Here is a 26,079-nt window from a genome sequence, read left to right as displayed (position 1 = left end):
GGTTTTAAGCTTGGTTAGGAATCTTTTCAGAATTCTTGAAAACACCAGTGTTCATCAGAACCCAAGTCTCATGACACAAGACTTTTTTTCTCTGCCAGGTTTTTATGTAAACACTTTGACTTCTTCATGATTTCTTCAATTTTACTGCCCAATGGGATTTTTGTCACTGACTTCAATAGGACTAGGATTTCACCCTTTCTGAGGTTTCAGGGTCTGGAGGAAGGTTAAGTTTTCTCCTCTTTCCTTGTTTCTGGATACTTGGATGTCTTAGGCCACTTGGGTTTTTAATGACGGACAGAACTGTGTGTACTGTTGTAAACATAAGATCACTAGTAAATAAGCATGACTTTATTGGATGCAGTCAGGATAAGTGAGATAACTAATTTACATGTACCGTAACTCCTCAGTTAACAACGTTAACCGGGATGATATGTTGCTGATTTATTAGGGAACAAGCTTGTTTAAAGTTGCGCAATGCTCCCTTATAATGTTGTTTGGCAGCCACCTGCTTTGTCCACTGCTTGCAGGATTCTCTGGAAGAGCCACACCTCCTTGCGGAGATTAGAAATGGGGGGGCCAGCAGTTCCCCTAAATTCCCTGTAAGGTATGTGGCTCGGCAGCTGCCCAGCAGCAGTTCAGGTGGCCCTCCTCCCACTGCCCTGCTGCTCCTGCCCTGCCCTCTGCCTTGGAGCTGCTCCCCAGGAGCTTCCTGCTTGCTGGGGGATGGTGGGAGAGGCGTGCTTATATCAGGATGTCCCCCTGCTCCTGCCCCCCCCTCCTGCTCCGTACCCCCTCACCACAAAGTGGAGGAGGGGGACAAGGCTCAGAGACAGCAAGGAGGGAGCTTGCTGGAAGCTGTTGCTTCCTGTCTGAACTGGCTGATTCCATTAAAAGGGCACCATACTTGAAGTGGGGTCAGCGTACTTAAAGGGGCAATGCGTCTGTGTCTGTGTCTGTGTCTGTGTCTGTCTGTCTGTCTCTCTCATGCAAGTACCCCCGAGCCTTTGGAAAGTCAGCACCTGTGCAGCCATGCATGTGCTATCAGGAGGAGGGTGTGGTGCGCTTCAGCTGGATGGCGTGGGTTCCTCATCATGTTCAGTTTTTTCAGGGAAGTGTTTGCAGCTACTGTCCAGCATCTATTGTGTTTCCTCCCTCCTGCCTCAGTCCATGCTGCCTTGTAGAGTGTGAGGCTACATTAACAACCGTGTATTAACCCTTGAGGGCTCAGCCGAGTGCTAGTTCATCATTTAGGAGCAAGGCATTCACTGGGAAATATTCCACCCTCTTACTCCACCACCTCAACCAAGCTTCACAATCATTCATTGCTGTGTACAATATTAAATTGTTTAAAACTTGTACTGTATATGTATATAATTTGTCTGGCAAAAAAAAAAATCCCAGGAACCTAACCCCCATATTTACATTGGGTGCGCTTAAGAATTAATTTCCCCATAACATCGTTTTGCATAAAGTTGCATTTTTCAGGAACATAACTACAACGTTAAGTGAGGAGTTACTATAGAGTAGTACTTAGCGGTTATGCAGCTCTTTTTACCTTCATTATATTTTGAAAGGATTTTACAAATATTTATATCGTCATAATATACCTAAGTGTAAATTTTATAGAAAGGCAAACTGAGATTCAGATATTATATTTCATGCCATAAACAAACCATTAATTGTCTCATTACAAAAATTTAGCAAATTATTCCATAATTGTCCTTTATGGGAATCTTTGCACTTTCCTCTGAAACATAGTACTAGCTACTGTTGAAGATATGATACTGAACCAGAGGACCACAGGGCTGATTTGTATAGTGATTCTTATGCTCTTAATGACAAGTTTCAGAGTAACAGCCGTGTTAGTCTGTATCCGCAAAAAGAAGAACAGGAGTACTTGTGGCACCTTAGAGACCTGTTCTTCTTTTTGCGGATACAGACTAACACGGCTGTTACTCTGAAACTTGTCATTATGCAAGGCACTGCATTTAGCCGTATGGAATGGAAATCCATCAACCTCATGAAAAAACTCGTACAGATACAGACAGACATCATCTTCCTTTCCAAATGCAAGCAGATGGACATTTTTATAAATTTGTTAGTCTCTAAGGTGCCACAAGTACTCCTGTTCTTCTTTATGCTCTTAAGTGACCTGTCCAAGGCAACCCAGTGAGTCAGTGATAGAGATGAGATAAGAATGCAGGAATTCCTAATTCCTAGTCCCAGGCTCATTCCTCTTAACCATGTTGTGTTTTTAACCTATTTGTGCACTGCTGTCTTTAAGTGATTCATATTCTGGAATGGATATTGCATGACAGGAACAGAAAACCAATTGATTTGCATAGTACGCAAATGAAAGTATTCACATGACATATTATTCCTAGTATCATTCTACATGAAAAGTTCCTGCTGCATTCATGTGACCTGGCTGTGTCTCTGAACGTAGATGGATGTTTGCTCTGGTCTCAATATAGTTTTGTCTCTCCCATACAATGTCATCTTCATAAAATTGCTTTGATGTAGTTCTGGTTGTCGTAGAAATCCTAGAAATGTAGGACTGGAAGGGATCTTGCTAGGTCATCTAGTCCAGTCCCCTGCACCAAGGCAGGACTAAATATTATATAAACTATCCCCGATGGGTGTTTGTGTAATCTTTTCTTAAAACTCTCCAATGACTGGGATTCGACAAACTCTAGGTAAATTGTTCTAGTGTTTAACTATACTTACAATCACTAAGTTTTTCCTAGTGTCTTACCTAAATCTCCCTTGCTGCAATTTAAACCCATTACTTCTTGTCCTGTCCTCAGTGGTTAAGGAGAACAATTTATTACCTTCCTCTTTATAACAACCTTTTATGTACTTGAAGACTATCAGGTTTCCCCCCTCAGTCTTCTCTTCTCCAGACTGAAACAATTGGGTTTGTTTAATCTTTCCTTCTAGGTCATGTTTTCTAGACCTGTAAACATTGTGGTGTAAATCTGTGGTATCTTAGTGCATTTTGATGCAGTGTGGGAGACCTGTAGATTCCAGATCAGCCTTGTACCCTTTTATCCCAAATGTGACTTGGTTTTGTCCTTAATGACTTCTATGCTCATTGATTCTGAAACATCAGTATTTCTAGTCTACTTCCATGACAAACTGTTTGCAAATCTGTTTTTAATTAGCCCATTTTTTCTCAAATGCTTGACATGAGATTCATTTATATATTAGTGATTTGAATTCAATTTCTTATTAAAATAATTCATAACATCTCTATTGCAATTATTGGATAGTGATCCATACATACATCTCTTATAAGAACTGCGCTAGCATAAAATGGTTTGAAAAGCCTGAATAGACTTAAAATGGCAACTTTTGTTGAGAGGCAACTATTTTAGGTGTTTGGCCAATACTTTCTAGTGTTTGGATAAAATAAGATGGTATTTGTGTGCACATCAAATACAAAAAGTAAGTGTGTTCTTTTTTAATTCTTGATTTGTAAATTTGCATGTTTAGAGGAATCTTGTGTATGTACAACTAAATGGTGAGCTAAAACAAGAACTGTATTTGCGCTACTGAACCCTTTTTAAGAATGTTAACTTCACTTCATAGAACAGTATATTTCTCCACTAAAATGGGATACACTTCCAAGATAATTATGGAAAACTCTTAACTTACCTATGTCAATTGTCTCTTTCTTTATATGTGTAGATTCCAAGTCTTCTGGGGTGAAATTAATGAAGTCCTCTTTATCTTCAGGGATTTCTGTGTAAATTCATTAATTTTTTTTAAAAAAATTCACTGTCTTAATTTATGTCTTAAACATAACCACTCTCACACCAGAGCTTCTATAACAGCAAATTCATGCTGTTGGAGTAATAACTCTCATTGTTAATTCACTTAAATGTTTTGCTTTCTTGGACTGTTGGCTAAAAAATCAGATGGCAACACTTTTTGAAACAAACCTGGGATATCCTTAAAAAAAATTCTTCTAGTTGGAATAAATACCATGTGATTTCTAATTGGTCAGTTTAAGTGTGTGAATGGAATTTACATCAATGAATTTTTTAGATGGTAAGCTCTTTGGGGGAGCAACTATTTCTTACTGTGTTTTTGTACAGTGCCAATGGGACCCTGATCTCATTTGGGACCTCTAGGTACTACAGTAACACAAATAAAATAACAATGAACTGACAGTGCATGTATGTATTTTATAGGGTGGCAATATAGTAATTCTGGTAAAGGGTCTGGTACAATGACTTCCATGGACTGATTTCAGTGGGCATTGAATTAGACTGAAAAAGGGCAAGAAATGCATAGTCTGCCTTCTCAGTGGTAGTGCATTGTGATGCCATGTTCACAGTGTATCTGCGATGGAAGACTGACAGTAGAGGAGAATGCTATACTCGCAATCCACAAACAAGACCCATTCTAAAAATGTGCCATTTGTTTACATTGTGCTACCATGACTTGCCTTTTTCTTTGCTGGCTACTGCTGACATGCTTCTATGCTTTTTCTCTGGGATGGGGAGGAGTGCTTGTCTTCCATTTAATTGGTTCTCCTCCATTTGGTGGCACTCCCTTTGTGACTGGCAAATGAGGCAAGAATTTATTTGTATCCTTATTATGCAGCTGGAGAAACTGATAGGGTAAAAGCGCGAGGCCATACAAAGGGTCAGTGGCTGGCTTCTAGGCCTGTCCCCAGTCCATTGGAGAACACTGCCATTAAACATTAATCAACAAAATATGATCTGTAGCTTTAACAAGTTTATTAAAAATGTATTAAAAAATCAGTGTGGACTTGCTTTGCTTTTGTCAATTGTTGCTTTGCTTTAGCCTTCTGTACAACATTCACATCATAATGCTCATTTCCTGTGAGCGAAGAATCTAAACCGTTTTAGCAGTAATTTCAGAAAAGAGCTGAAAGTTTAGCAAAGGGCACTCTGGGTATGTCTGCACTGCTGTTGGAAGGGAGCCTCTCAGCCTGGGCAGACAAACTTTCACTAGCTCGGTTTAAGCTAGTTTGTGAAATATAGCACTTTGGATGTTGCAGCTCTGGTTAGCCAACTGAGCTCAAACCTACCGGGTCAGGTAGCTTGAAAGTCTGAGTTATTGCCCAAGCCATAGTGTCAACCCTTTTTTGCATGCTAGCAAGTCTACCCCGGCTGGGAGTCTCTCTCTCAACTGCAGTGTAGACATAGACTTTAAGACCCCATCTACACAGAGCAAACAACAAGCACAGTCTTTTACCTTAGTCCTAATATGCCTTGGCTCCATCAACAGTGGTTAGTCAAACCAAGTTATGAACATTTGCCAATAGCCACATTCAATCTCTTTATGCATGATTGGCTTGGTATGAAGCAAGACAGTTTGCTGTGTTCATTGGAGATTAGAGCAGTGTAGTAGCAGCTTCTCTAGTCATCTTCTACATCCCTTCACAGACCATCTCTATGCATCCCATTTTCTTTGGTTTGTGGGCAGGAATTAGGAGTCTTTTTAATAAATTTTAGTCTCATGTTTGTCATCTGTAGCACAAATTGGCTGCCTAAGAACCTGAAGATGTCGAAACTAGAGAACATTGCTGCAGGGTAAGTCCTGAGGAAACTCTTTATTCCTAGATTACCAAGCTTGTAAATTCCTTGCAGCTTTATTTTCTCTGCAAATTGCTGGGCAAATCTGAGGCACTGTGTACGTAGGGCTGAGACTCTATGGAGGTATGCATTATTTGATTATCCAAGTGACTGAAACAGAAAACATCCAGTACTCTGCCAACCCCCACTTTGCTGAAATGCACTATGTTAGGATCCGAAATCTGTATCTGTCACCTGTCCTGTCAAAAGTCCTGAGCACCCAGCAGCAGCCATTCTAAAGAGGACATTTATTTGGGTGATTCATAGATTCATAGATTATAGGACTGGAAGGGACCTCGAGAGGTCATAGAGTCCAGTCCCCTGCCCGCATGGCAGGCCCAAATACTGTCTAGACCATCCCTGATAGACATTTATCTAACCTACTCTTAAATATCTCCAGAGACGGAGATTCCACAACCTCCCTAGGCAATTTGTTCCAGTGTTTAACCACCCTGACAGTTAGGAACTTTTTCCTAATGTCCAACCTAGACCTCCCTTGCTGCAGTTTAAACCCATTGTTTCTGGTTCTAGCCTTAGAGGCTAAGGTGAACAAGTTCTCTCCCTCCTCCTTATGACACCCTTTTAGATACCTGAAAACTGCTATCATGTCCCCTCTCAGTCTTCTCTTTTCCAAACTAAACAAACCCAATTCTTTCAGCCTTCCTTCCTAGGTCATGTTCTCAAGACCTTTAATCATTCTGGTTGCTCTTCTTTGGACCCTTTCCAATTTCTCCACATCTTTTTTAAAATGCGGCGCCCAGAACTGGACACAATACTCCAGCTGAGGCCTAACCAGAGCAGAGTAGAGCGGAAGAATGATTTCTCGTGTCTTGCTCACAACACACCTGTTAATGCATCCCAGAATCATGTTTGCTTTTTTTGCAACAGCATCACACTGTTGACTCATATTTAGCTTGTGGTCCACTATAACCCCTAGATCCCTTTCTGCCGTACTCCTTCCTAGACAGTCTTTTCCCATTCTGTATGTGTGAAATTGATTTTTCCTTCCTAAGTGGAGCACTTTGCATTTGTCTTTGTTAAACTTCATCTTGTTTAACTCAGACCATTTCTCCAATTTGTCCAGATCATTTTGAATTATGACCCTGTCCTCCAAAGTAGTTGCAATCCCTCCCAGTTTGGTATCATCCGCAAACTTAATAAGCGTACTTTCTATGCCAATATCTAAGTCATTGATGAAGATATTGAACAGAGCCGGTCCCAAAACAGACCCCTGCGGCACCCCACTCGTTACGCCTTTCCAGCAGGATTGGGAACCATTAATAACAACTCTCTGAGTACGGTTATCCAGCCAGTTATGCACCCACCTTATAGTAGCCCCATCTAAATTGTATTTGCCTAGTTTATCGATAAGCATATCATGCGAGACCGTATCAAATGCCTTACTAAGACCGTATCAAATGCCAAGTGTCTGATATGTACCTAACTAAGTTAAGCACCTAGCTTTTAAGTACAGTGTTTTTAAAGTCATGGTGTGGGAATTTATCTGTAGGTAGTCTTGCTGAGATCTGCTTGAACATGCCTTAAAGTAAAATCAAAAGGGTGGGGGAAGCCCTAGGAAAGATGAACTATGAAGAAGTAATCTCTCTTTATACTGCTACATTTGTTTGAACCTAGATAACTTTTATATAGAACAGATTATTATTATTATTATTATGTTATTTTTTTTTATTTTATTTTAAGCATGTCAGGAAGATAGGTGGCTTTGGAAGCTGCTTTTCTTTCTTTTTAAACTGATCTTTCATATAACAAGACTAAGAGAAATTATAAAATTAAACTAAGTACTTAATATTGAAGGACCTCATCCATGGCCTTGATAGATGGGGGTCTATGTGAAATTTGGGGTGTGTGTATGTGTATATATATATGAGTCAGAATAGACTAGTTTTGCCTCTGAGTGAATTCAGTTTCACCCTTTGCATGAGTAGAAGTAATTGGCCCCTCTGACTACATTTCTAGAATGAACCTGCCTAAAAGTTGTCTTTAAAAAAAAAAAAAAAAAAACTCAAAATAAATATTTAGTGTTTGATATGGATTCATGAAAGATATGACTAGTTTATGCCCTGTAGAAGAATAAGCAAAACTTAACAATGGATTTAGACTCTCCTAGACATGGTTTCTCAACCTCTGGGTCAGGACCCAAAATTGGGTCACAGAATGTTTCAAAGGGCTGTGTGGTAGTTTCTAGTGCCACTTTAGCTTTCGCTGTCATGATGATGGGAGCCCGGGTAGGTCCCGTGAGCTAGGTCACAATTCCATTCTCACAAATTTGGTCCAGACATGGGGGTAAGGCCAAACCTCAGTGGCGCTGCAACCCCAGAAGTTGCAGTGGCTGCAGTGGGGAGCCAAGCCCAGCCAGCCGCACAGCACAGGAGTCCAACTGTGAGGTAAGTGCCAGGCAGGACCCACTCCCTCACCCCGGGGGGGGGGTCAGGAGTTGACCGAAACCACTCCAGGGTTTCCACCTCAAGATTATTTACTGGGTTGCAACAGGCCATAAACATTTACTAATGGGTCCTGAGCCCCAGAAGGTTGAGAACCACTGTCTTAGGTTTTTATTGCCAAAAATTAAGACACTTTTGTAATAAATGCCTTACTTTGGCACCCTCTGCTGGCAAATCCATTGAGACAGCCACTGGAATGCAAAGGTGAAATGGAGACATTATTAGAAAAAGATGCTTAAGTAGCAACTGTAATCTTGGAGGAATTCCTACAAGTGGAAGTATGTGTGGGCTGGTACTTCTAAAAGTAGGCACTATTTAGAGACTGTACTTTTTGGGCAGAGGGGTGGGGAGATAAATTGAGAATCCTCAACTAATTTGTAGTTATGCTGAAATGGGCATGAGGCAGTTAGACCAGGATTTTGACTAACACTATTTCATTTTCCTCTCTCAACAAAGTGAGAGATTACTTACTTTTAAGCTTATGGCTCAGATTCATTTCTAGAAAATTCAGGTATACATCAAACTTCAAAAGGGGTGTGGGTATGTAATAATTAGGAAGATGCCCAAATGTGACTGTCTGATGGAAGGTTAACTGACTTTCCATATTTTTGTGAATATAAAATGCAATATTAATCTTTGCAAATATAACTTTTTTTAAAGATATTTTTATTTAAACTGCAACATCTGAGTCTGTCCAATAACCACATGCCTATTTGATGCACACAATCTTTTGGTAATGTTCTACTGAGTATGGAGTATTTGTAAAGGACCAGTGGCAGATTCTCAGCTGGTATAAATTGTCCTAGATCTATTGATTTCAATATTGCTGGGACAACTTATACTAGCTGAGGAGCCCTCTGTGTTAACCTCATTCATTGTTCATCAGTAAGGATAAGATTTATGTCACTGATTCCACTTCCACCCTGGGGCGGTGGGGCTGGAGTTCGTGGGGTGCAGAGTTCTCAGCTGCTGCATGTGCTGGACTCCTCATTGCAGCAGGGCTCTGGCTTCAGTCCTCCCCTGTCAGCCCTCCGCCCCCCATTATTTTTAGTAAAAGTCACAGAGGTGTCACGGGCTTCTGTGAATTTTTATTTATCGCCCGCGAGCTGTCTGTGACTTTTACTTAAAATAACCGTGACAAAGTCTTAATCTTATTCATTAGCATAGGAATCTATGCAGTACTGGACTACACAAGGCTGCATACTAGAGCTTCAACCATCAGTTTCTCACTAAACGTTCATTTTGAAAATATCAAAAGGTATTATTGCAAACAGAACAAAAGACCTCTATAACTTTATGATGTCAAAATCATTCTTCTTTTTCCTACCTCATTTCATTAGCAAAATAATCATAAAAATCTGAGAGGTATTATCTTCTGTATTTAGAATGATTAAACTCTTTCTTATTTGAACTGGGGAAGTGCATGATAGAATTATTTTCTGGAATAAGAAACGGTGCGAAGTGTCATCCAAGAGGCGTTTTTTAGCAGAGTTACACTTGAAAACAGTAGTTTTTGAAATGTCAATGCTCAGTCAATCACAGTTCTGCCAAACTACAAAATTGAAATTTTGCAAGAAGGAATTCGTAGTTTTAACAGTGATTAGCCCTTATACAAACCATTACAAGAATTAGTTTTTAAAAATATATTTTAAAATGGCAATGACTAAGGTAACCTATATACACGTTACATAAAACAAACTGCTACATTTTAAAAAAAGATTGTAAAGTCAAGCACTGAAAAGTTAGGAAATGCCAGAATTAAGATTGTTTTTGCAACCTTAATTAAGTCGCTGTGTGTGTATGCATCATGATACAATGGTTAATTGGCATGGAAAATTTCAGCCCAAAAGGTTAAAGTTGGCAAAGTTTTTATGCAACTGAAAACAGGGTCTCATAACGAGAAGTATATCTTAATTATGTGTGCACTACCAGCTCTGCCTATAATTCCCTTATCCTTTGGATTCATTCATTCAGATAACATAACATCAGCAATTTTACACGTTTTACAAATAGCCTTAACTCTGATCCACAAGAACTATTCTTACATTTTTCTCTCTCTCTCTAATTAGATTTTTATGGGAAATGACATGACTGCCTGTTTTTCCTTACCTTAGAATCTGAGCATGCTGTTTGTCATAGGGATCTGTAAAGGATGTAATTATGTGCTTTTATTACACAGGCAGAATTTTAGTGAATTTAAATTAATAGAGTGGAGTTCTCTGTCATTGGTAGATGGGCAAGAGCAATGCTGTCCAGTAGACATGAGATTACTTCTTGTGATAACCAGATGCTCTATCACTTACTTGTCTCATCTTTCCCTCTTGGTACATGCGAAGCTGCCAGATTCTCTGAAGTAGTCGTTGCAGAAACCTCATCTGTCAGATTTAAATTTGACATTTAAAACTTTTTGAGCATAGTCTGCTTTAAATAGGGTGACCAGACAGCAAGTATGAAAAATTGGGACAGGGCATGGGGGGTAATAGGAGCCTATATAAGAAAAAGACCCCAAAATCAGGACTGTCCCTATAAAATCGGGACATCTGGTCACCCTAGCTTTAAAGGCTGAACACTGTACTTAAGGCTGTCAAAGGACGTTATGGAGTTTCCTTTGCTAGAAATATTCAAGGCAATAAAAAGGCATTCCCTCATATTTCCAGTTAGGTGTTAAGCTTCCCTTTCCCCTCTGCCAGACAATATTTAGTCCTGAATCTTTGCAAAGAATATGTGAGTACAGAGTACTGTAAGAAACATATGGTGTATTTTGTGTTGTTTTTTTATGAGATTTTGATCTCTTCTCTAATTTCACATGAATGTTAAGCAAAATACCATACTTTGTTATACCATAACATATAATAATTCTGAATCTTGGACTGACAGGGTTTATGTAAAGCAAAAATAAATAATGGTAAATTCCATTCGACTCACCTAAACCAATATCCTCCTCTTCCTTTATATGTGTGGCACCTAGTTCTTCTAAAAGATTGCTTACAGACTTGTCTTCTTTGAATTTGTCAGGGAGCACTATAAATATATAATGCACACTGAATTAATAAAAAGCATAGATGTCACTACATAAGGTGCTGGCATTCTCTTCTACTTAAAGGATTTGTAGGCCTTTACGTTGTCCAATTAATGTTTCAGAATATTTCTCCGGTGATTTTTTTAGATATGAATTGGCTTACTAAATTAAGGATTTTATGTAAAATAGGAACTTTTATTTACCTGTGTCAGAAACTTTCTCTATATGTGTGACCTGTAGCTCTTCTGACATATTACTGACAGAGTCCTCTTCACCTGTGTCTCCAGGTATTCCTGGGTAAATAATATATTTTGCAATAATTCTGTAGTTATGGAAGTTTTACTTTGCCTTTTTACAGGTTATTTAATTTGTTAAAAATCAAAATTAAAAAGGGCCTAGAACAGGCTTGTAGGTACCCTTGACAAATACTTACAACAACAAAATCCTGTGAATTACAGATCCAGCAATTTCACTCAATATTGCTAGCCAACAATGACCAAATTGAAAATAAACGCCGATCCAACCACCATTCTATTCACAAACTTCACAATTCTTCCTCTTTTACAAAGCTTGGAAGACTAGACAAGTATTGCAATTTGTCCTAAAGGTCAACAGATTTAGACTGTTTTGGACCAAAGGAGGAAGTGAGCTCAAAAGTTGAGGGGTGGCATTGTTAACTAGATCAGTGGCTCTCAACCTTTCCAGACTACTGTACCCCTTTCAGGAGTCTGATTTGCCTTGTGTACCCCAGAGTTTCACCTCAATTAAAAACCACTTGCTTACAAAATCAGACATAAAAATACAAAATTGTCACAGCACACTATTACTGAAAAATTGCTTACTTTCTCATTTTTTGCCATATAATCAATTGGAATATAAATATTGCACTTACATTTCAATGTATGGTATATAGATCAGTATAAACAAGTTGTCATCTGTATGGAAAATTTTAGTTTGTACTGCCTTTTATGTAGCCTGTTGTAAAACTAGGCAGATATCTAAATGAGTTCATATACCCCCTGGAATACCTCTATGTAATCCCAGGGGTATGTGTACCTCTGGTTGAGAACCTCTGAACTAGATCATTAACCGGTCTTAGTCTTTCAGGGTATGTCTACACTTCAATTAAAAACCCATTGATGGCCGATGCCAGCTGACTTGAGGTTGGGCTGCAGGGCTGTTTAACTGCAGTGTAAACGTTCCCCAGGCCCTAGCCTGAGTCTGAATGGCTACACTGTAATTAAACAGCCCCACAAGCCTGAGACAGCTGGCACGGGTTAGCCATGGGTGTTTAATTGCAGTGTAGACATACCCCCACTCTTTGCCTGCTTGCTTCCTTCACATGTGATATTTGCCTTCTGTGTTCCTTCTTTCAAGTCATCCTGTCATTGGTGCAAGTCGTGTGTGTGTGTGTGTGTGTGTGTGTGTGAGACTCCTAACTTCTCTACCACTTTTCAAATATCCTTTTGAAAACACTCTTTTCTCCCTTGCCTTTATGCATCTTAGTTTCTCAATCCCTTTAATTAACAGGAGATAATTAGCTAGTGTGAAAAGTTACCATACGTGGTAAGATAATGTTTTATAAGTAGACAAACTGCCATGCTTCTATTCAGCATTTATTTTTTAAACGTTTAAATGCTGTGTGTTTTTTTTTTTTTAAATGTCACATCAGTGCTGGGAAACTAATAATTGTAAATAATGTTTTTATAGCAAAGTTCTTACCTAAGGAGTCTTTTTCTGTTTTAGCTTCTATCCATTCTGTAGGCCTTTCACCTTCTTCATTATCTGATTTGCTTGATTGCTCTCCAGTGTTGTGTCCCAGAATGGCATCCAGTTCATTAAAAAATTTCATACTTTTACTTGTATTCCCTGAGTCTTGGGCATTTTTTACGCTTTTGTATTCATGTTTTAAGTTTTTATACTTTGTTCTGCACTGCTTCCAGTCCCTTTCAATTCCAAATTTTTGAAGCCTAGCAGCAACTTGTTCAAATATTCTTTTATTTCTCACTGTCACTTCAAGTTGTTGCTGGATGTTTTTGTCTGACCATATATGTATTAGAGCTCTGACTTCATTGACAGTCCAGTGTTTTCCTCCTTCGTTTGCTACCGTTGGAATAAAAGGTGGATTTTTGGATGTCTCTAATATTGATGTTGGGTTACCTACATCAGGTGGGGTGGGGGAGAGACACAGGTATGAGTTACCTGCATGAGGTGGGGTGGGGTAGGGTAGAGGAGGGCAGAGAGAATGAGAGTGAAGGAAAATATTTTATTCATTTTTTTTTTTCTTCACTTTTTTTACTTCACAAAATTAGAGCAAATATAGAAATAAAATCAAGGTATCAAACAAAGCTGTTAATGATAAAACTGTATCTTCTGTCTTGTAAAGACAGTGCATTTTGGTTTAATTATATTACTAACTAGAGACTAGAGAGAAGGATTTTTTTTTTTTTTTTGCTGCTCTCCACCTCCAAAAAAATTAACTTAAGTAAAATACTTTCAGAGCTGACATATTTGCTGTTACTAGTACTTTATGGTGTAGTGCTTTACATTTTCATCATTATCTGAAAGGGCCGTAAAAACACTAATAAACTAGGCCCCATTCTCACTAACATTTATACATCTGCTTAGCTTTATGCACACACATAATTCCTTTGGGTTTGCACAGGTGCACAAAGTTAAGTGTATGTAAGGATTAGTAGAATCAGAGGCTTAATTCTTGCAAAACAACCCTGTTGGGGGAAACTGAGGCACGCATTATTTGCCTAAAATCACAAGAACTCAGTGGAAGAGGTAGGACTAGAAGCCAATTGTTATAACTTGAAGCTTTGCATTTTCTCAATACAGTACAATGTAAAAGACTGACCAAATCAGAGAACTTACTGTGTATATTAGTAAAAATATTTTTATTTTAGAAGTGGTTTAATTAATTTCCTTTTCACTTGAAATTTTTCAAATTGTACTTTTTGCTAGCAACCACTAGTTTTAAATTTTGGGGGAAATTGGGGAAAGAATGCCACTATTTCCTAGTGTGCTGAAACATGTTCTCTTAATAAATATATTTTTTAATTGTTTTATTTTAGACAGTAGTAGTAAATTCAATTAGGACTTCAGTTTTCTGATCAAATCAGTTTACAAAACTATTTTATTTTGTACTCATTTAAAACAATGAAATAGGATTAGGTCTTTCTAATAAATGTTTTTGTAGATTTAGAAAATTCATTATTTTCCTTTTTTGTTTTCTTAGTGATTTCCCAGAGAAGTGCAAGCATGGAAGTGCAGAATAATTGGCATAAATTTTGCAATCAGTGTGCTGATGTGACTTTTTTTTTTTTTTTTTTTTTGCCTTCACAACCATCCCTTTCCAAATGGCAAACCATGCTGTGGTGGTTAGATACTTCAGTCATTAAGTTCTGTATGGTGGCAAAAATGACCTTTGCTAGCACAGTCTGATTCACTGAAGCATACTTTACATGAATAAACCTATTTGGTGATAAACTTGGTCTAGAGGGAATAGTCATTGTGCATGAGTCTCTATAAGCCATTCTACTCATAAGGAAGCTTTACTAATAGATAGCATTTCCCCCCTTTTTTATTTTAATTATTAAGTCCCAAGTCAGAGTCTAGGAACCTCTGCAACTGCTGGCCCATTGATACACTACAGGTGGGGAGGCTACTCCCTGGTGACTTACCAACTAGTCTTTCTACATTTGCCTTAAAGGTGCATAGGATTGTTTCTTCTGCAGTTGAGTTGAGCACTACAGGAATAATCACACTGGGTCACAGTGAACACCAAAGAAGCTTGAAGTGGTTGCAGCTCAGAATTATTGGGGTTGCCTTGGCAGCTGATCTGCTTTCTCTTTGTATTTTTAGATATTTTTAAGTGGCTATCATTTTGCTATCTAAGAGCCAACCATTGAGGCTAGAGAGAGAAAGGAAGAAAAGGGCCCAAGGTGCAGAATGGGGAAGGTCCTCCATTAACTTTTCACATTCCACAATTCATGACTAAGGAGCAGGTCATAGTTTGGTAGGGGTGATGATTGGTTAGCTTTTGCATCTGGCCAACATTTCTATGGGTAAATCAGACTGCATATGAGCTAAACTTCAAGATTTGCATGACTTGAAATTGTTCTGGATTGGGTCTCAGTGGGTAGATGGATTGAACATTACTCCAGAATTTTTCATTTAAAAAATGTTGAAATGGGATGCTTTGACAAGTCTGAAACCTTTTTCAAAACTTTTCAAATTTTTTTTTGTCAAAACTGACCCTTTCTCACAAGAAGTTATGGTTTTGAAAAATTAGCATTTTTTTAATGGAAAAAGTTTCAAAAATTCCCAATCAGCTCTAAAAATAATCTTGTCAAGGGGATAGTTTTGGTAGTACAGTAATTCACAAAGCATACACTGTGATTTGGGCCTAAGCCTTATGCCCTGATAAATGAAAAAGACTAAATACCTCACAGTTTTCATAGCTAAAGCTTTGCCTAAACTTTCTCACAATAGTACCCTTCCACTCTACTGTATGCAGGAATTTAAAAACAAATCCAGAGAATGAAGAGTGAAGTCATTGTTTTTCCTTTTGGGAGGTGCCCAGGTTCTGCAATGATGGGCACCAATAAAAGATAGGGCTTATACCTACTCTGCTATTGCATGGAGGTGCAAATAGTAGCAGTATGCCCTCCTGAGGGTAATGCTAGGTTTACAATGGTGTCATTGTGCCAGGCCCACATTCAGAAGGGCCCCACTATGGTTGCCAGGCAAGAGCATTGGAAGCTCCCTAGAAGTAGGTGAGTGGGGGGCACCAGTGCCTGGACCAAGGCCCACCCTCTGCTCTGCCCTTCCCTTTGTGGTCCTACCCCCACTCAGCCTCTTCCCGGGAGGCCCTGCCTGGCGTTTGCTCCTCTCTTCCTTCTCTCTTCCCCCCAAATCGCTCACCATTAAGGCAGGAAAACAGTTAAGGGGCCATGAACACCTCTCCCCCCTGTTCCGGCACTCCTGTTGCCAGGAGTCTGGTTTTCGCCCAGAAAGTCCGGTCAAAAAGTGGACCTCGCAGTTGACCGGACACTAAAAGTCCAGTTACAGAAGCAACCACAATCAGCCTGCCCACTAGAAGGGTGAGAAGAGTAGCTGCTGCTTCCTGGAGGAGCTGTAGCTCAGCTGGAGAGAGGACCAGCTCAGAGGGACCTGAGCCTGGCAGAGTGAGGTAGGTACCAGCTCTGTGCTGCCCTGGGGTGGGTTCCTGTATGCCTCCTCCCCCACCCACACCATGCTGTGCTTGTCTCCGGCCCCTGCCTCGCTCCAGGGACCACCTTCTACTCCTGCCCTGCCCAGCTGTGCCTGGCCCCGCCTTACTCCGTGGACTGACGCCCTACCCCTGTCTCTTACAATTTTCCCCATGGGGTTCCACAAATATGTTTGGCACCAGGCCCACAAAACGTTAATCTGGCCCTGCCTGAGGGTCACGATGCCCATGAGGGAATTCTGCCCTGAGAAAGATGACTGTATTCTACTGGGGAGTCCTCTTTAGTTTCCAGCAAGGGCTTCATAGGAACCTCGCAGAGAGAGGTTGCAACAGTGATGTGCATCTCCCAGCCATCTCCCTTGCCTGTGCCACCCTGCTTTTGATGTTGTGTTTGCTGTCTGCCAGCCCCTGCTGAAGGGGAAGTCTCAGATGTGTTGTATCATTGCAATTCCCCTCTGGCAAGATGTGTGCTAGCTTCTGCCAATGCAGCCCCTGGAGTGAATCTTGGCCTAGGTTTTTAAAAAAGAATTAGATTTTCTTCCAGGACTCAGAGTTCCCATCTGTACAATAGGGTGAATGGCACAGAAGTGCTAAAGAATAATATTCATTTAGATCCTCTATTCCCTTAATTATTGAGCTGAGTGTGAATTGTAAGCAAAGCTCTCTCTCTATCTATCTACCTATCTATCTATCTTAAAAAAAAAAAAAAAAAATCAGGAGTGAAATTCTCACCACCTTTTGTGCCATGTAAAAGGGCTCTAAAGTCCCAGATCCAGTTGGAGGACAACTCCCTTGATGCAACTAATGTAATAAACCTTCACATCTCTTTAATAAAATTTCTAGTCATCTAGCTTTCAGTTGGAAAAAGTTTCCTACTTAATGAGTGTAGACATGCCTCACATTCCAGTCAAAAGCTCATAGTCTGTGTGGCGGGGGGAAATGTATATTTGGGTTTTCAGATCTCAGTCCTGCCAGTCAACTAACTGGTCCTGAGGACTTCTTGCTGGGGAAGCAAATGTTTTACATTGCTTGTGTCTCTGTTGAACATGAATATCCTTAGTAAAGGCATTGTTGCAGCTAAACATTCCCAGATGAGTTGTTGGGTCATCGGTGGGCCTGTGGCTTTGCTTGCCAACCCCCTGCATGAAATTGGAATCCAGCTGCTGTGGATGCTATTGGGGTCTTGAGTTATTCATCTGGTAGTCTACAGCCTAGGTCACCGGATTCTATTTTGTTAAATCCCTGCAGATCTCCTCTGTGCTCAGTCCATTTACTCAGAGATTTGCCAATTTGTGCAGAAATTGCATGACGGCGGAAATTCCACAGATGACACATGCCTCACATGCTATCATATGACAGTCCTCAATTAATATGTAATAAAATACTCTTAGTTAATCTGATTAGCTGTTGCAGGGAATGGTTTTTGAGGGTGAAAGCTGATCATGCAGTCAACAAATTGGTCATGCAGTGGTCATCTGCCACCTATAGTGGTTAACATCCAGTTGTTCATGAGGCTGCTGAAATTTAAAACTAGAAGGTGTAAAGAGAGCAATACTGTGTCTGATGTAAAGTTACATTAATCAGAAACTGACTGCTGATGTACTGACGCTAATGGAAGCGGTTCCTAGCAAGACACAATTATTTTACTCCTTTTAGTTTTTCTAAGATGCAATGAGAAATACATCTAATAGCAGTGTTTTGCTTTTCTCCCCGCACCATCATACTGTACCTAGTTCAATTGGTCTGACATGTGAAATAAAAAGTAATGGATCCTCTGGGACATCCTCATCCTCTTCTAATGCAACTGATATTTCACCTGAAGGGGGTAGGGAAAGAATTTTCTTATAAACAGATATGGAATAAATCTATCTAGACAAAATTACAATGTGTAAACTGCAGTCAATTCGCGTACAAGCATAGAAATGTAGGCAGGAAGTAACTAATCATAATGGGATGGATGTGTTAGTGAATTTTTTAATATTCATTTTACTGCATTAGAAACAAATTTTAAAATACATGTAAAGAAGAGAGATGATTTACCTCTTTTGGCTCATATGTGCCTTTTTGCTTCTGTTTGGGTGGGCTAGCCTATTTTTCAGAATATACATACATCTACCCCAGGGGTGGGCAAACTTTGTGGCCCGAGGGCCACATCTGGGTATGGAAATTGTATGGCAGGCCATGAATGCTCATGAAATTTGGGGGTTGGGGTGTGGGAGGAGGTGAGGTCTCTGGCTGGGGGTGCGGGCCCTGGGCTGGTGTTGGGGGTGCAGGAGGGTGCTTTGGGCTGGGACTGAGGGGTTCGGAGGGCGGGAGGGGGATCAGGGCTAGGGCAGGGGGTTGGGGCATGGGAAACGGTCTGGTGTGCAGGCCCCAGGCAGCGCTTACCTCAAGCAGCTCCCAGAAGCAGCAGCATGTTCCCCCTCCGGCTCCTATGCAGACGCGTGGCCAGGCAGCTCTGCGCGCTGCCCAGTCCCCAGGTGTCACCCCTGTAGCTCCCATTGGATGTGGTTCCCGGCCAATGGAAGTTGCAGAGGGGCAGCGTGCTGAGCCCCCTGGCTGCCCCTATGCGTGGGGGATGGGGGGGGCACAAGCCCCGGACCTCGCTCCCCGGTGGGAGCGCTGGAGCGGGACAAGCCCTGGGCCGGATTAAAACATCTGGAGGGCTGGATGCGCCCCCCCCCCCCCCCCGGGCTGTAGTTTGCCCACCCTTGTACTAGCCTGTCATTTCAAATTAAAAAACAGAAGCAAAAACCCAAATATGCACAATTTCCAGATGGATCCATATTATCCAAAGCAAGTTTATACAACAATAAAACAGCTAGAATTATTGCAAGAATAGCTTTTAAGTGTGATAAGGGAAAAACTGAATTAATAAGGTTGGACCAGAACAGACATTTACTTGATTGAACGCTAACCTTTGGTATGGTGTCCCTCCATGAGTTCTGAGCAAACACCAGACAGGTGTATAAGGCAGGCATGCTTAAGTGAAGTTCTGAATCTGAAGAATAATTTTGATTAGCCAGGGAGAGTAGATGGATTTGTGTGACCTACCTAGTTGGAATGGAAATCATCCATTTCAGCATTTCCATACATCCTATAAACATGGTATGTTTTATTTAGTATTGAATAACTTTTACAATACATTTTTTGTTACTGCTGAACAATTTGAGTTACGGATATCTGTGGGACAGGTAGTGTATTGTTGCACTGCATGTCTAGTCTATAAACATACATGTATTTACACAGTGCTGTTGGAATATCTGATATTAACCTGATATTAGAAAAAATTAAAAATGGGATTTAGACTCTGAAGATTGAACCCTAAGTCCCATGACTTGCAATGAGACTTAGGCAGCTAGGCCCAGATTTTTAAAGGTGTTCAGACTGTGCGTGGCCCAAAGGGGTGAAAGTCCAGCACAAAATGAGGGCTGGCTGTGGTGGAGAGATTTCATCCCTCTCTGATCTTGTGGAAGATACTCAAATTAAAATAGCTACAGGATGTATTAACTGTTTTTTGCATTTCTTCTCCTCTCCTTCCCATTCAGAGCATTGGGGAACACTGGGTGGGAGAACAGGGCTTCCTATGGATGCAGAGTGTTCTGTTTTTGTTTTTGTTGTTTTGTTTGTTTGTTTTTTTCCCTGCAAGAGTGTTACTTTCAAGTCTGCCCCAAAGACCCTTCTAAACATAAAATCATAGAAGTGTAGGACTGGAAGGGACCTCAATAGGTCATCTTTAAAAAAAAAAAAAAAAAAAAAAAAAAAAGGGGGGGGGGGGGGGAGGGGGGAAGAAGGAGAACCCAGGGAACTACAGACCGGTCAGCCTCACCTCCGTCCCTGGAAAAATCATGGAACAGGTCCTCAAGGAAATCATTTTGAAGCACTTGGAGAGGAAGGTGGAGAGGAAGGTGATCAGGAACATTCAACATGGATTCACCAAGGGCAAGTCATGCCTGACCAACCTGATTGCCTTCTATGATGAGATAACTGGCTCTGTGGATATGGGGAAAGCAGTGGATGTGATATATCTTGACTTTAGCAAAACTTTTGATACGGTCTTCCACAGCATTCTTGCCAGCAAATTAAAAAAAAGTATGAATTGGATGCATGGATTATAAAGTGGATACAAAGCTGGTTAGATTGTAGGGCTCAATGGGTAGTGATTAATGGCTTGATGTCTAGTTGGCAGCCAGTATCAAGCAGTGTGCCCCAGGGCTTGGTCCTGGGGCTGGTTTTGTTTAACATCTTTATTAATAATCTCAATGATGGGATGGATTGCATCCTCAGCAAGGTCACAGATGACACTAAGATGGGTGGAGAGGTAGATATGCTGGAGGGTAGGGATAGGGTCTAGAGTGACCTAGACAAATTGGAGGCTTGGGCCAAAAGAAATCTGAGGTTCAACAGGGAAAAGTGCAGAGTCCTGCACTTAGGATGGAAGAATCCCGTGCTCCGCTGCAGACTGGGGACTGACTGGCTAAGCAGCAGTTCTGCAGAAAAGGACCTGGGGATTACAGTGGATGAGAAGTTGGATATGAGTCAGCAGTGTGCCCTTGTTGCCAAGAAGGCTAACGGCATATTGGGCTGCATTAGTAGGAGCAATGCCAGCAAATCGAGGGAAGTGATTATTCCCCTCTATTTGGCACTGGTGAGGCCATATCTGGAGTATTGCATCCAGTTTTGGGCCCCCCACTACAGAAAGGATGTGGACAAATTGGAGAGAGTCCAGCGGAGGACAACGAAAATGATCGGGGGCTGGAGCACATGACTTACAAGGAGAGGCTGAGGGAACTGGGCTTGTTTAGTCTGCAGAAGAGAAGAAAAGAGTGAGGGGGGGTTTTGATAACAGCCTTCAACTACCTGAGGGGGGGTTCCAAAAAGGATAGAGCTCGGCTGTTCTCAGTGGTGGCAGATGACAGAACAAGGAGCAGTGGTCTCAAATTGCAGTGGGGGAGGTTTTGGTTGGATATTAGGAAACACTATTTCAATAGGAGGGTGGTGAAGTGCTGGAATGGGTTACCTAGGGAGGTGGTGGAATCTCCACCCTTAGAGGGTTTTTAAGGTTAGGCTTGACAAAGCCCTGGCTGGGATGATTTCGTTGGTGTTGGTGCTGCTTTGAGCAGGGGGTTGGACTAGATGACCTCCTGTGTCTCTTCCAACCCTAATTTGTACCAGTGCTTAACTACCCTGACAGGTAGGAGGATTTCCTAATGTCCAACCTAAACTTCCCTTGCTGCAATTTTAAGCCCATTGCTTCTTGTCTTATCCTTGGAGGTTAAGGAGAGATTTCCTCCCCCCCCCCCCCCCCCCCCCCCCGCCTCCTTGTAACATCCTGTTAGGTACAGTAGAACCTCCAATTTATGAACAACTCTGGATTGGAGGTGGTTTGTAACTCTGAAAAAAATGTTATGGTTGTTCTTTCCAAAGTTTACAACTGAACATTGACTTAATACAGCTTTGAAAATTTATATGCAGAAGAAAAATGCTGTTTTTAACCATCTTCATTTAAACAAAACAAGCACAGAAACAGTTTTCTTGCCTTGTCAAATCTTTTTTTTTTAAACTTTCCGTTTATTTTTATTAGTAGTTTAACACAGAACTGTACTGTATTTGCTTTTTGTGTGTATCTGCTGCTGCCTGATTATGTACTTCTGATTCCAAAGGAGGTGTGTGGTTGATCACTCAATTTGTAACTCTGGTGTTCGTAACTGAGGTTTACTGTACTTGAAAACTGTTCTGTCCTCCTGCGCTCATCTTTTCTCCAGACTAAACTAACACAGTTTTTTTCAATCTTTCCTCCTAGGTTACGTTTTCTAGACTCTTAATCACTTTTGTTGCTCTCCTCTGGACTCTTTCTAGTTTGTCACCATCTTTCCTGAAATGTGGTGCCCAGAACTGGACACAATACTCCAGTTGAGGCCTTACTAGCTTGGAGTAGAGTAGAAGAATTCTTCTTGTGTTTTTCTTACAGCACTCCTGCTGAGACATCCCAGAATATTTGATTTTTTTTGCAACAGTGTTACACTGTTGACTCATATTTAGCTTGTGATACACTACACCCCACAGCTCCCTTTCCGCAGCACTCCTTCCTAGGCAGTCATTTCCCATTTTATATATGTGCAATTGATTGTTCCTTCTTAAGTGGAGTACTTTTGCATTTGTCCTTATTTACTTCTGGACAAATAGGAGAAATGGTCTGATCATTTTGAATTTTAATCCTACTTTCCAAAACATCAGCAGAAGAGCAGAAAAGATCTTATGAAATCTTTTCTTTTATTAGAAATAATGAAATGGCTAAGACGTACATTTTTAAAGGATTCTGTGTCAGAAAATAGATTTAAAAGTTCAGTTTAAAAACATTCTTATTGAGAGTTATCACTTCAATGAGAATTACCCCACTGACTTTAATAGAGTAGGATTGGACCCATAATGCATTATCATGTGACTTTCCTGACTTGTGTATTTGAATGCACAATTCTTGCATACTATTCTTACAACCACCGTTTGTCCCTTGTTACCTATGTACTAGTTGTAGGTTACATTTATGTTTTAATGTGTGTGTTTTGGCTGCGTTATGGTTGTGTGAAGTTTTGCATTTCAACTCTGAACTATTCATATTATATTATTGCCATTGACTATTTAATTTTTGTGTTTTATAAAGAAGAATTAAAACCAAATGCACAAACGCTTCCCTTATTTCCTTTTCTTTATAGGCATTTGAATGTACCACTATTACATCATACTTTTGAAATCAGATTTTTCACATGCCCCAAAATGCAGTACATTCCACCAAGGATACAATTTTTTTAATTAATACCCTGGATTGGGGTTCATCAGAAAGGCTGGCTAATTGTTGGGTCCTTTCTGAAGTTATCTTAAAGATATTCAGGATAAGAGATGTGAAACATTAATTGAAAATGCCCCATAGTGATTTAAGGTTCAAAGGAAGCAAAGTTAAAATGAACCATTTGGGCAAACCAATTTAAAACATGCAAGATAACCTAGAGTTCAGGGGTGAATCCTCAGCTGGTGTAAATGGTCATAGCTCCATTGAGCTCAAAAGAGCTATAGCAATTTATACCAGCTCAAGAGCTGCCCCCTGAACTTCTGTGCATTATTTAAAATACAGTCTAAAAATGGAAGGTAGCAGTAATGTACAATGCACAATACATGTTAATAATTATTTTAACTAAATAGCTTCAAATGGCTGAAGTGTTATAGAACTACATTTATATTAATTTTTAAAATTTTGTTTAAGATTAAAAACTAATAATTTGATTCTTTTCTTAAAACATGGAAAAATCACACTTTCCCAACGGTAAGAGCTGTCCACTTGCATTGTAGAGGGAGTTGTACAAAGGAGAGTTAGGCATCCAACTCTCCTTTGTGCCTTTGAAAATCTCCCCTGTACTTAATCGATTTTGTTTTGTAAAAATGATTCACAATTGTAACTTAATCCAAACCTCTTCACGTTGTGGGAGCAAATTGGGTTCTGATTTGAATCTCTGATCTGTTCTCTCCCTCCCCCACCCCCATGATTCTGGTACTGCTGTAGATAATAATGAATACCAGGGGGGCCTTTTTCTTGTTGCCAGTTGGGATGTGATTGAAATCTTGTAACAGCATCGCAGGGGCTTCTGGTACTGTGAGATCACCAACTGCAGCCCTGATCTAGCCTCAAACCAGAACCCTCACCTAATTCTAATTGTGATCAAAACAGTGTCTCCTCAGCCTATCTCGAATTGGCTTGTCTCTTCCACCTCTCCCTGTGATATAGTAAATCCCAGTGTAATGCTAATGAGACTCACATGCACGCTGAGGGGCTTTAACAGAACCTGATGTGCAACTGGTTTGGTAAATACCACCATTTCTTCATATTTAAAAATGTCTTTTTAATTATTTCTGTCTTGCTTCAGGATGGTCTCTGTTTATATCACTTTAAACATAACAAATGTTGCATGACTAATAAATACACTAATAGCTTCTTTCAAAAATGTTAAATGTGTTTATCAAATACTCAATGCACAAATGTAATATAATTTTGTAAGCCATGCATTTCCATTTCATTGTATTAACATACTTCACAATTAATAATATTCCATTTAAATATTCTTCTTTAAAATAGTAATAAAAATATTCTAGAATTAAACATCTTTGACTTCAGACCTGACAATAATTATTCATTTAAAAAAACCCAAAAAATTTATAATTGGGAAATTTGTAATATAGTATATTCTAGAATAATTAATTTTCTTTCTGAACTAAAGCTCTAAAAACCTGTTGCAAAGTATTACAAATATATTTGTTAGGGTTATGCTGTATTTACAGACTTCAACACTGGTGGTGCTAACCTTTTTTTCCCCCCATCTGCAAGGGATGTATCAAGTCAGTTGCTGTTCTGAGTCTGTTACTAGGGCCATATAATGTGGCTTTTAATCTTAACAGATTTATTGTTTTTTGTGCAAAGACAAGAAATAGAAAAGAAATTAATTTTTACCTTCAGTGTTCTCTGTGGTAGTGCTTATGTTCAGCTGTCTCTCAGTTGCAGAGCACCTGCCGTTTTCGTCCTCTGTTAATTGTGTGACTGGTTCATATTGCAGTATAGCATCCAGATCATGAAAAAACTTCATGGTTTTAGTGGCATCTCCAGAGTTGTGGGCATATTTAACTGTTCTGAATTCATACTTCAGATTTTTATACTTTGCACGGCACTGTTTCCAGTCTCTGCAAACTCCTAACTCCTGTAGTCTTTTAGCAATGTAGATAAATATTCCTTTATTCCTTAGTGTTCCATGAAGTTGTTTTCTTATGTTTTTTTCTGACCAGACGCTTAGCAAGGCTTTAACCTCCTCTTCAGTCCAATGCTTTCCTGCTCCACTCTCCATGTTGAAAGTGACCTGGAAATGATTCACTATTTCTAGCCAAGGTTTTGTTTCCTAGGAAACCAGACGGCTGGTTGTCGGTAAGCTCCACAGAGATGAAAGGATCTAGTTTTACTGGCTCAAGCTGCCTGAGGGGAGTAACTTGAGAAACTGCCAAATAAGCAGGCTCTATATTAGAAGCAGACCAATAAAACAGCTCAGACACAAATGAAGTGTAATCTAGTACCTAGTATTCCACAAGATAAAAAATTAACTCAGGGTGTCTTCTTGCTTTAACCCTTCTTATTCATATGTTTTAAGTATGATTACTATTTTTAATGAATGTTTTAAGAAAGAAAGTAAATGAGTTTTTTTTTTTTTTTTTTTTTTTTTTTTAAAGATTATCTCTTGTGTTGTAATTTGTTAGGAATTAATTATACATTGTAGCAGGGGTTTTTTTTGCAGCCAGTTTTACATTTTGGAACCTAAAAGATGTTGGTAAGAGTTCTCATTAAGTTACAAATTATGATTGTATTTGATATTGTATTAGCATTAAAAATACACATTGGAATCATCCACGTTTTTAAATTGTGTGTCTGTATTTTATAAAACTCCTATTTTATTCTAAGATTGCTCATGAGTACAACTGATTTAAACAAAAAAGTTGAAAACTAAGGGCAGGTCTGCACTATATCAGCGCAGCTGTATTGCGTCTGGTGAGGATGCACTATGCTGACAGAAGAGTGCTCTCCCATTGGCATAATTACTCCACTTCAGCGAGAAGCGGAAGCTATGTTGATGGGGGTACAGAGCTCCTGCCAAGCTCTGCACTTCCTATTTCAGAGGGTTCATTACCTATTAGGATTTGTGTGTGTTGGGGAGGCAGGGG

General features: G+C 39.9%; 1 protein-coding gene across 1 annotated transcript in view; it reads right to left on the bottom strand.

Annotated features, from left to right (window-relative positions):
* PAICS (phosphoribosylaminoimidazole carboxylase and phosphoribosylaminoimidazolesuccinocarboxamide synthase) overlaps positions 1–25,186 on the bottom strand; it is a 60,000-nt gene extending 34,814 nt beyond the window's left edge. The window contains exons 1-7 of the mRNA XM_054029768.1: positions 24,827–25,186; positions 18,059–18,145; positions 12,813–13,292; positions 11,294–11,383; positions 10,997–11,092; positions 10,375–10,446; positions 3,658–3,744 (exon numbers count right to left, since the gene is read on the bottom strand). Of these exons, the coding sequence (XP_053885743.1) occupies positions 3,658–3,744; positions 10,375–10,446; positions 10,997–11,092; positions 11,294–11,383; positions 12,813–13,292; positions 18,059–18,145; positions 24,827–24,959 (1,045 nt within the window). The 5' untranslated portion in view covers positions 24,960–25,186. The remainder of the gene's footprint in view (positions 1–3,657; positions 3,745–10,374; positions 10,447–10,996; positions 11,093–11,293; positions 11,384–12,812; positions 13,293–18,058; positions 18,146–24,826) is intronic.
* Positions 25,187–26,079: the final 893 nt, after the last annotated feature.

Source organism: Malaclemys terrapin, chromosome 5 (genome assembly GCF_027887155.1).
Source record: "Malaclemys terrapin pileata isolate rMalTer1 chromosome 5, rMalTer1.hap1, whole genome shotgun sequence".
Taxonomy (NCBI): Eukaryota; Metazoa; Chordata; order Testudines; family Emydidae; genus Malaclemys; species Malaclemys terrapin.
Note: the sequence above shows the minus strand (reverse complement) of the source record. Positions and strands in the feature narration are given on the sequence as shown.